Source organism: Carassius auratus, chromosome 38 (assembly GCF_003368295.1).
Source record: "Carassius auratus strain Wakin chromosome 38, ASM336829v1, whole genome shotgun sequence".
NCBI classification, from domain to species: domain Eukaryota; kingdom Metazoa; phylum Chordata; class Actinopteri; order Cypriniformes; family Cyprinidae; genus Carassius; species Carassius auratus.
The window spans coordinates 19,578,281-19,589,559 of NC_039280.1; the positions used below are offsets into that span (position 1 = coordinate 19,578,281).

Here is an 11,279-nt window from a genome sequence, read left to right on the forward strand (position 1 = left end):
TTAGGCTGATATCACACTGCAAGGCTTAATGCACAAATGTAACATTTTTATCAGTTTTTTTTATGTCTATTTGTATTCACTTAGGACTGTTTACTTTAATAGTGGGAATTAGTGTATGTAACAGATTTATGAAGTGACCGCAGTGATCAATCACACAAATAATTGCCTATTGATATTTTTCATATTGTTAAGGGGTACTTTTGGCCTGATTGCGTATAGTTTAGACAGCCGCTGTCTCAACCATGTAATAATGATGAAAGATTCAGAATTAAGAAGAAAGAGAATCCGATACAAAGGTTTTTATGCAAGCAGTCGAAGCTTAGTATTAATTTCATTTACATTTACATTTAATCGTTTAGCATACGCTTTTATCCAAAGCGACTTACAAATGAGAACAATAGAAGCAGTCAGGTCAACAAGATAACAACATCAGTATACAAGTGCCATGACAAGTCTCAGTTAGTCTAGTATCGAATGCATAGCCCGGTTTTTTTTTTTTTTTCATGGAAGACAAAAAAAAGGAAAAGTTATATGCTGTATTGTATTTAATCATAGTTTTATATTTTAATTTTAGTAATTTTGTCATTGTCATTTTTAGTAATTTTGTATATATATTATTTCTATTGCGCTTTCATTTTTGTTTCAGTGCCTCATCTTAGACGTATTAGTTGGCAAAATGTAAAAAAATAAAATAAAGTTAAACTTTTTCATTGAATATTTTTAATTCAGCTTTGGAAAAAAAGGACAAAATTATTGCTGATAGATTTATTTGTAGTTAACAATAACAATCAATAACAGTGCCAAAAAAATTTAATCTGCCTTACATGTAGTAATCAACTGTTTTTGGAAAGTTGATTGCCAAAAAAGTTGTATCTCTCTCTCATTCAAAAATATCTGATATGTGTTCAAGGTGTCAGTAAAAAAAAAAAAAATTGGTTGAATGTGTAAATGCAGCAATAGATTATCCAAGATTGTTTCCTTAATATTTTCATGTTTGTGTTTTTGTGTAGCAGGTGAGGGCCGCAGTGAACTGGATGAGCTACAGGAGGAAGTAGCTCGCCGGGCCAAGGAGCAAGAGTTACAGAAGCGAAAGGAAAAGGAGAAAGAGGCGGCTATAGGCTTCAATCCCAAACCCAGCAAGTTCATGGATCTGGATGAGCTCCAGAATCAAGGTGAGCCGTTATCATGCCGTTGCTTTGTCTCCGGGTGCATTTCCTTGGGTTTCTGCTGTGGCTTATCCTTTGGAGCTTTGGATGCTGGTGTACATGTGTGTGAAATGCAGGTGTGCTAGTTTCCATGCTGAAAAGCGCTGTGCTATGATATTTGTAACCTGCAGGGAAAGGGGAAGGCTTTGAGAGGTGTGTGTTGGAAGCAGAGTCTCTGTTAGACCAGTCTCTGAGGTTGGAACAGGCAGGAGAGGTGGCTGCTGCTCTGTCTGTGGTTAATGAAGCAATGTGTAAGTAATCCTGCCCTCAGCCTGCTCCTGCTATCACTACTGCCACATGTTTGTGTGTCTGTACATCTCTTTGTTTGAGTGTGTTTGTCTCTGTTCCATATAAAGACTCTCTCTAATACAACCTCTCTAAAGACAAAAAAAGCTATCGGCCTGTGCAAAAAAAAAAAAAAAAAAACGTATTTCTATTTATAACTCTCCTGAGCACGTTCTCAAGCAGGCACGTGAGGCGTCTTCTTGCTTTACGGCATATTGCAGACTTAAAGGGTTAGTTCACCCAAAAATGAAAATTATGTCATTAATAACTCACCCTTATGCTGTTCCAAACATGTAAGACCTCCTTTTATCTTCGGAACACAGTTTAAGATATTTTAGATTTAGTCCGAGAGCTCTCAGTCCCTCTATTGAAGCTGTGTGTACGGTATACTGTCCATGTCCAGAAAGGTAAGAAAAAACATCATCAAAGTAGTCCATGTGACATCAGAGGGTCCGTTAGAATATTTTGAAGCATCGAAAATACATTTTGGTCCAAAAATAGCAAAAACGACGACTTTATTCAGCATTGTCTTCTCTTCCGTGTCTGTGTGAGAGAGAGTTCAAATCAAAGCAGTCTGGATTTCCGATTCGCAAACGAATCATTCAGTTCACCAAATCGAACTGAATCGTTTTAAACGGTTCGCATCTCTAATACGCATTAATCCCCAAATGACTTAAGCTGTTAACTTTTTTAATGTGGCTGACACTCTCTCTGAGTTCAAACAAACCAATATCCCGGAGTAATTCATGTACTCAAACAGTACATTGACTGAACTGCTGTGAAGGGAGAACTGAAGATGAACAAAAAAGTTAACATAAGTCATTTGTGGATTAATGCGTATTAGAGATGCGAACCGTTTAAAACGATTCAGTTCGAGTTGTTGAACTGAATGATTCGTTCGCGAACCGGAAATCCAGACTGTTTTGATTTGAACTCTCTCTCACAACAGACACGGAAGAGAAGACAATGCTGAATAAAGTCGTCGTTTTTGCTATTTTTTGGACCAAAATGTATATTCAATGCTTCAAAATATTCTAACGGACCCTCTGATGTCACATGGACTACTTTGATGATGTTTTTCTTACCTTTCTGGACAAGGACAGTATACCGTACACACAGCTTCAATAGAGGGACTGAGAGCTCTCGGACTAAATCTAAAATATCTTAAACTTTGTTCTGAAGATAAAAGGAGGTCTTACATGTTTGGAACAGCATAAGGGTGAGTTATTAATGACATAATTTTCATTTTTGGGCGAACTAACCCTTTAAGTGCATTACCACCACATATCTCTCAAGTGGAACATTGACACTCCTAATTGAGATTGTAAATAGTGTAAATGTTCTACTTCAGATAGGTGGCAGTAATGCACTTATAAGGCTGCAATACGCCGTAAAGCAAGAATAAGAAGGCGCCTCACAAGCGCAATAGGAGAGTTCTAACAGTTCTAACAATTTTCATTTTTGGGTGAACTATCCCTTTATTTTATTTTTTTAAATTGTACTTTCAAACATTCTTACGAATTTAAGAAATGTAACTTTCGTGAATCATGAGTCCAGCTTTCCAGCTTCATCTATCAGTTTTTATGACTGTCAATAAAATGCTCTCTATCTTTCTGTCTGCGGTTGATGTAGAAGCTGTTTGCTTACCAATGTCATTTTACATCTGTCTGTCTTTTGTACGTCATACCCTGAGCTTTGTCACTTAATGGGGTTACCACATGCACGTTGGCACACACACACACACACACACTCACACCTTCCATGATCTGGCCCCTGTGTGTTACCTACACCTCACTCCCCCCCGCCTCACAGTTTCCAGAGCCTCTGTAGGGTTGAGTAGATTGCAGATCATGTGATGAGGGAAGAATTCTCATTCTGTATTATTTATAGTTAATTATGTTGAGATGTGGTGTTAGGCTTGTGTAATTTGCTTTTTTTTAAGTTCAGTGGCTGAACTACAATTCATTTTGATTTAAGTCAACTTCATTATAATTTAATCATTTTGTGCTTGAGAGAATTTAACATTTGTGTAAAGGATTTTACTAGGTTCCCCATCTACCCAATTTGTGTGACCCTCCCCTCAACCCCCATAATTCAGGACCCTTCAAAACCCTTTTAATTTCAGTTCTTTGTCATGTGTGTTTGCATGTCCCCCATGACTTGGCTCTTTATTTTCTGCATCCGTTTCATTTTTCTTTTGCCTTTTTTTTTGTTTTGTTTTGTTTGCGTTGTAGCTAAACTCAGGCATACCTTGCATGAGAGCAGCGCTAACGCTCAGGGCAGGATGCAAAAGTGCATGAGGAGAGCACGAGGTCTGCAGCAGCGCATGCAGCAGCAGCAGGAACTGCAGCAGAAGCAACATGAGGAAGAGAAGGAACAGAAACAGCCCCTCAGGTACCTGCGGCTGGCTGCAGTCGTGTTTATGTGTTTGTGTGCACTCCAGGAGCCCTGCACACAGAGGAAAATGCATTGTGCCTTAAAAATAATGATTAATACTTTTTTTAACTTGAAGAATTGAAAGTCAGGTTAATGTAAGAGATCACATGTCAACGAGCTGCTCAGGTAATGTCATGTTGTTAGAGAGGCTGAAACAAATCTGTATACTCCATGATGTCGTCAAGAACTGATTCAAGATACTGACTCAGGTAGGTGCACATTATTTATTATCAGAAACTCATTGTTATTTTTCATGTTCTGCATTTAGTGAGCAGTCTGTCCCGGTCCAAATACTTCTGACAAAAGTTAAAGAAGAGGATAAGAAGGCAGTTTCAGAAGATGCATTAAGACCACCATCACCTCTCCACATGAAACCTCAGTCTACAAATAAACCGATTTCTGAACCCCCCGGCCCTCCTGTCTCCTCCTACCATACTGAAACACTTTTCCAGCAGCAAGACAATGCAGAGGACAATTCCAGTCCTCTTACTGTGACAGAGAATTCGCCAAACTCACAAACGTGGGGCCCCAGAGACCCTGTAACCACCACAAACTCTTTTGTAAAAACTGCTAGTATGCGCAGTTCTGCCACTGTGCCTGTAATCGCAGTAAATGGCTGCGAGCCTCCCCTCAAATCATCGGCTCTTCTCAATATGCCCTGTAGTCCATCTCATTTCAGTGCCTGTCAAACACCTTCCGTTTCTGATCACTCCAACTCTGGGGATGGACTGCAAAACCCGCCTCGTCCTCTGTCTCTTCACGGCCTAACCCACACATCCCACAGCCATGCTTCTGATGCCTGTCAAAAATCACTCCCGGCACCCTCGCGGAATTGGCCTTGTCGCAGTCTTGAACATCCTGATGGCAGTACTACTTTGATGGAGTCCTCTCCATACTCACCAGCAGACCTCCGCTCCCCTTTGTCCCCCTGTCCTCCGTCCCTGTCTTCACCAGCACAGGATCAGCGTTCAGCCGGCCCTTTGCCCGTGGAGCGGTGGGCCCAGAATGTCAATCGATACTACAACTCCCAGAATTGTGCACCATCGGGATGTGGCTCACCCTGTGAGGAGCTGTCAGAGCTGGACTCACTTTATCAGGCCAGCTTGAAGGCTCCCAGCATTCCCCGAGCCCCACAGGGACCCAGCCCTCAGATAGCCAACAGATCAGGTAATTTTGAAAAAGATTTCACCGAGATCCCATGTAACTCTGTTGAAATGTTTAATATGTTTCAAAAAAATAAAACAGTTCATTTCAATTATTTAAAAATGTATTTAAAAAAAAGTTTTACCATAAAAAATCTTTATAAAAATGCACATGAAAAAAGTTCTAAAGTAAGAGCTCCAACCCATGTCCTTAACTAAGAAATTCAGTGAATTTAAAAGGGACTCAACTCTCTTCTTTTTTTGTGATAAACTGTCTAAATTACATTCACACTGGTGTTTTAGGAAGCCAAACTAATTAGAATATATGAATAATAACAACAATGACAGTAATAGTTCCGTATATTGTAAAACAGTTGCTTTGTTAAATAAATGGAAAATGAATGTTTCATAGCTATATTATTTTTGCTTTACAGTAGGGAATTTTTTTTTCTTTCTAATTTCTACATTTGAAAGAGATATTTGGAGTTTGGACTGCATTTAAACCGCTAGTTGTCAGCAATTCTTACTGCACTTTTGATCTTTTATTTTGACGGAAACAGCAGTAGAGCTTTTATTTTGGCGGAAAAAACTTCAGTGAAAACAGACTTACAAAAATGCATCTCACTACAAATCTAGTGAAATGCTGTAATCATCTGCTGCAAAATAAAGCATAACTGGTGGCCTATTTTTTTTAAGTGTACTTTTTTAAAAATGACACACTTTGCCCAGAGGACCTATCGTTTCATATCATCATATGACCACGATAATATCGAGACCGTTTTACCATCGCGATATCAAGATAATGATAGTATCGTTACATACCTAACTTTTTTTATTTGTTTGAGTTGTCCTTTCTGGAACCAGGTTGTATAACTTTAGTGGTGTTCTAGGTCCCGCTGCTTCTCGTAAGCACAGCACTGGATACTCTGCCACACTTGGTCGTTCTAAAACCCCCACAGCAGAGATCGAGAGGAGTGCCTACAGGACGCCAGCATACAGCACTAAATCACTTCAGAGGGTGCGTTGGCATACCTGCATTATTTCAGTAGTAGTTATAGTATTATGTATAAGATGCGTGTATAATTATCATCACACAAAGTGAAGATCTTTCTTAGTATTTGATAAGGATTTGAAATGCTAATGTATTGTCATTATGTGTGTGTGCAGCCTGTGTCTGCTGTGGCCTGTGATGCACCACCGGGTGAGGATGAATCATACAGTGCCGAGAACCTGCGACGGATTGCACGGAGTCTGAGTGGGACTGTCATTGGAGGACGGACTGATGTACCCCCATCTCGCAGCTTTGTGGGTGTCTCACTAAAATCACTTGGTCAAACATTCAAACCTCATATTATGCACTCAGAATACATTAGCACCATTTAATTTGCTGCAAAAACAGCTTTCAAGTACTTTTCTCAGTGTGTATGTATTCATGGTTTTAGGCAGTGTGGTCTTAAATGTTTGTGAACTCACTTTGAAAGAGGAATACTGCCACCTGGAGTGGCTGTAGAGAAGACAGAAACTTGAGTACTCAACACTTCAGCTGAAAAACTACTTTTTCAGTTATAATCAGATTTATTTATTTATTTTTAAATCAGCCAATCATCTCACAGGTCTATTGGAATCCTTCATGGACACCAGTAGTTGGCAGACTCCAGTTTGAAAACCACTGAAGCACAGCTTAAGTTGTTTTCGTTGTTTTAATTTTTATATTTAATTTAAATTATATATCCATTGTCCATCTTTTCTTTAATTACCAATAGTTTTTTGTGTTTGTGTGTGTGTTTGTGTCATTTTTGTCCTTGTCATGGTGCTGCTGGGAACTCCTGTTATTTTCATGTCTCCTCCTTTCTCATCCTTTCACTCTTTTTTTTTTTTTTTCCATAAAGGACCCTCATGTCTCCAGGATGTCCAAGCATGTGAATGTGCAACTCCCCACACGTCGCTCCAGCACTTCCCTGCATGTTTTACCCCCTCCTTCCCACAATCCTCCTATGTTCCCTCATGAACCACAACCCCAATACCTTCACCCAAGCCACTGCCACCACCCTGCCCCTCCATCACACCTGCACCAGCAGACACTGAAGCCCTCTCATGGACAAAAAGGTAACCATCTCACCCCACCCCAATTTTCAGCCTTCATGCTGTGCACACAGATGGTTTTTTTTTCTCTGTCTGCAATAGGCTGCTTTCTTTTGTTGTTGTCTGTGTTCTTGCAATTTAACACTTTTGTTGTTAAACTAGTCAAGGACCTTAAACTCTATTGAGGTTGAGCTTGATTATTTATCTGGCAAGATATATTAGTTTGTCTATTTTAACTGTCTATTTTGTGACCTTTCATAAGGGCTGCACAAAAAAATCGAATCACTTTTTTCTCGCAAAAAATCAATATAAAAATGTGATTTTCAAATGTTGTTTTTTTTCCTTTCTTTTGTCGTTGTTTGTAGAAATGCACAGTTCAGCCAAAAAAATTAAATAAATTATATATATATATATAATGTTTATTTTTCTAGTATTTTTTAACAATAATAAATATATAAAATATCAATTTAAAAAAAAAGCAAAACCTATTTATATGATTAAATGATAGTCTTTGTTATTTGCCAATTGCTCTAAGCTGTATAAAGATTTTGTTTTATTATAATTAATCATGTGGCCCTACACAGGATGCATCACAATTCTATTTTTCTTTGCTCCTCTCTGCAGGAGATTGCCAAAAGGCCAACAAGTTTTTGGCTGTGCTTGACAGGGGTGAAACTTTCTCCCGTGAAAACTACCACAATGTCGCAATGAGCTACGGCACCCTTCCAAGGGCCCCCCGCAGGTCAGTTTCATCTGGGCCCCCTGTGCATCAAGCAAGGCCGGGACCCCCAGCAGGCCCAGGCCCCCGGAACTACCCAGACGCAGCCTATGCCACACTATCCCACCCTCACCGCACTACAGCATCAAATAGGACGATTGATGGCTTTTACAGACAGCCTCAACAACAATCAGCTTCAACCACCCCAATCTCCTATCACTCCAGCCATCATCACCCTAACCTTGAGCTGCCGACCCAACCCCTCCGCCTTGATGTGCCCCCCGAGAGGGACTGGAGGGCTGCTAGGGACACTCATGTCTTTCCCAGGACAGAACCACGGGGTGGGACATCCCGTAGCCTTCCTGTTTATATCTGCGGGTTGTGCAAGCAAAACCCAGCTGAGCCCACTAGAAGCTACTGCCAGACCTGCAGAGCCCATATGAACCACTACAGGATGACCAGCTGAGTCATGCAGGAAACGCATCCTTCAATGCACTCATTCTCTGACTTGGAAGTAGATGTGAAAGCCTGTGCCAATTCTGTGAAGCTCTTCACACAGCAAAAAGCAGGAAGGTCTTAGGTTAGCTGCTATGGCTAAAGTGAAAGACAATGATGTTTGTCTCATATGTGAATGTGGAGTGGTCATTTTCCGAAAGCATATGTTAAACGCAGCTGCTGCATTTAAACGCTAAAAGGAGGACATCCACTCCCTGTGCTTTTAAACATTTCCACTGATAATTCAGTACCACAGAGTTAAGTTAATTTTAATTGGCCACTATCTCAGCACGAAGCTGTGAAGAACAGAGCACTTTGCTGCGTGGGCCACTGCATCTTAACTGATGCAAACACAAAACGCCAAGACTGACAAACTTTGCCTGCTGATATACATTGTCTGCTCCATATATGCACAAATATGCTTTAGTTTCCAATTAGCATTCCAAGCTAACCTTACTTAGTTCTGTGATTGTAATTGAACTGTTAACTCAAGTTTAGTGCACTTCAGAAGTGTTAAGTTAAAGCGTTCCTCTGTTGTAACTTCTCCCATTTTTATGGGAAAGCAATGTTTATGTGTAACTAGTTCATTTAGAGGGCTGTAACATCAGTGTGTGCAAGTAATCAGAGGTACACCAGGTACCAGCAGTCAACTTTCAACAACCTCATTGGCATTTGTGTCGATATTTTTGTGTACAGTATTGTTCTGCCTGATAGTAGCACCGACACCTGTTGTGATCTTTTTTAATTTTTTTTTTATTTTGTAGTAGCAGCAGTTTAACTATTGGGTTTCTACAGTATATCTTACATTAACTGATAAGTGCAAAACTTTTTCAGTATGTTTTACGACTTAGAGATTCTTATTTAATTTCTTGAATGCTATTGAGGAAGGAACCTGTGGCTTGAGATGGTTAATTAGTTTTAAGTCTTAAACATTGGAAGTGTTCGGAGTGTCTGTCAGTTATTAGCGGAGTTTGATGGTGCAATGTGCCATGTCACGGAAATGAAAGTGTTACCTGCTCATCGTAGTGAACATGAGTAGTTTATATTGAAACCTGGCCAATCCATTTTCGAGCATGTCAAATACCTCAACCAATCACATGCTCTCTTACTTTTATTTCACCAGAACAGTTTTGCGTGTATTATGGTTTCGTAAATCAGTACCTAACGGTGAATCGAGTGCCTCTGTGTTGAATTCCCACTGGGCAAATTATCAGAATTATCTTTTCTTTTTCTTTTTTTTTGGCCAATATGCAGTGTAATACTGTCCTGCCGTAATTATTGACAACAGGGATCTGTGACTGATTTACCCTTCCTTCTTTTTTTCCTGAGTTAACATACAAACAGATATGGCAAAAAAGCAAGGTTGTGTATATATAAGTGTGTACAGATATTCAGTCTTTGACCTTAAGTACAGACGGATTCAGATTTGTTGTAAATGCTGTGCTAGAAATCAAACTTGTATTTTTGCAATAAAGTTATATTGAGCTCCAGTCAGGAGCAGAATGCTGTACCTTTTTTTCTGGCTGCCTTTATTCTTAAAAAAAAATTGCCTATCTGTCTAGTTAGTTTATGGTTTGTAGGGTGTCTTAATAATTGCTTATTTTCAAATATAAATGGAGACTTTTTCTCTTGAAAAATATTTATGCATATACTTAGTTTGATTGTTGAAAGTCATTATACCCAACACACTTACTGATTGATATTTGTCCCCCAGCAATCTCTAATATCATTTTTAAAATAATCATGAACAAATAGAATATCTCTGCAAACCCTTTTCTAAGGAACCTAACATGGTTTTACTTAAACAGGGTATATACAGCAATCCTTAAGTTAAATTTACTACTTTTTAATACCTTTTTTACTACCTTTAGAATATTTTTTAAAACCATCACGACACTGAATTGCAAGTGTTAATCAGCGACCTTTCTATTATTTACACAGATTTTGACATATATAACATACAAAAAATAATAGATTTAGAGACTGATGTTGACAGCATATTGCACATTTATTTCACTTAGTAAATAAAAATAAAACAAATACCATAAAATGTGCAATGGAGAAAATGGATAGTGTCAGCACACTGGCTGGTATTCATTGCAAGTTGATGCATTACAAACAGGCATCTTCTATGAACTGTTGCGGATTCTAAGAACTGTTGCGGATTCACAAACTGCACCACAAATTTGTGGGGGTGGTGGTGGAGGTGCAGCCGCGCAGACAGCTGAGATTGGTAGAATTAACTGCTCTCTCCAAGCACGCATTCCATTTTTATGTTTTTAGCACTAAAAATAAAACCAATGCCATTCTTTATACTTATTAACAATTGTGTTTGAAGTTTTTCTACAAGTTATATAATTATGAAAAACAGTAAACAAGTTTCACCCAAATTTAATTTGTCTTTTAATTAATAAAATTTAAACACATTTTATTTTTGGTAAATAAAGGGGATTTGCTATTAATATTAAAACATGGAAGAAATATTGAGATTTATTTCTTTAAAAAATAAAGTTTTTTTATTTTTTTCAACAGTGGTAGCAGTATCACATACATTTTATTAATATTAGTAATATTTCTAGCACAATGCCCTTATGTAAAAAAATTATTTTAGGCCTAATGAATGCATATTTGTCATTTTGAAATTTCTATTTGATCATTAGCTCCGCCCACTACCGGAGAAACCGGTATGTCTTCTGCTTTTTCGAAAATGAATATGAATAATTCCAAATGAACTCCATTATTTTGACAGGAGAAGACAACAGATGCTGAAATTAATGCAAGCGTCATGCGCTTCAGTCTATGTAGTAAACAAACCCATTCATTAATTCACACAGAGACGCGCAGAACACGGATTCATATTTCAAACAACTTTTGCGGCTTAACATTTACAGATACTGGTCCATATGGAGATTTGAT

General features: G+C 38.6%; 1 protein-coding gene across 6 annotated transcripts in view; it reads left to right on the plus strand.

Moving 5' to 3' along the window:
• usp54a (ubiquitin specific peptidase 54a) overlaps positions 1-9,873 on the plus strand; it is a 63,073-nt gene extending 53,200 nt beyond the window's left edge. For 3 of the 6 annotated variants that reach the window (XM_026224630.1, XM_026224631.1, XM_026224629.1), the window contains 8 exons: positions 1,011-1,172; positions 1,337-1,456; positions 3,725-3,884; positions 4,195-5,093; positions 5,959-6,086; positions 6,236-6,373; positions 6,958-7,174; positions 7,775-9,873. In XM_026224630.1, coding sequence (XP_026080415.1) covers positions 1,011-1,172; positions 1,337-1,456; positions 3,725-3,884; positions 4,195-5,093; positions 5,959-6,086; positions 6,236-6,373; positions 6,958-7,174; positions 7,775-8,334 — 2,384 coding nt within the window. In that variant the 3' untranslated portion in view covers positions 8,335-9,873. Of the gene's footprint in view, positions 1-1,010; positions 1,173-1,336; positions 1,457-3,724; positions 3,885-4,194; positions 5,094-5,958; positions 6,087-6,235; positions 6,374-6,957; positions 7,175-7,774 lie in introns of those variants that run through there. The other 3 variants (XM_026224632.1, XM_026224633.1, XM_026224634.1) reach the window with 3 other exon arrangements.
• The last annotated feature ends 1,406 nt before the right edge of the window (positions 9,874-11,279 follow it).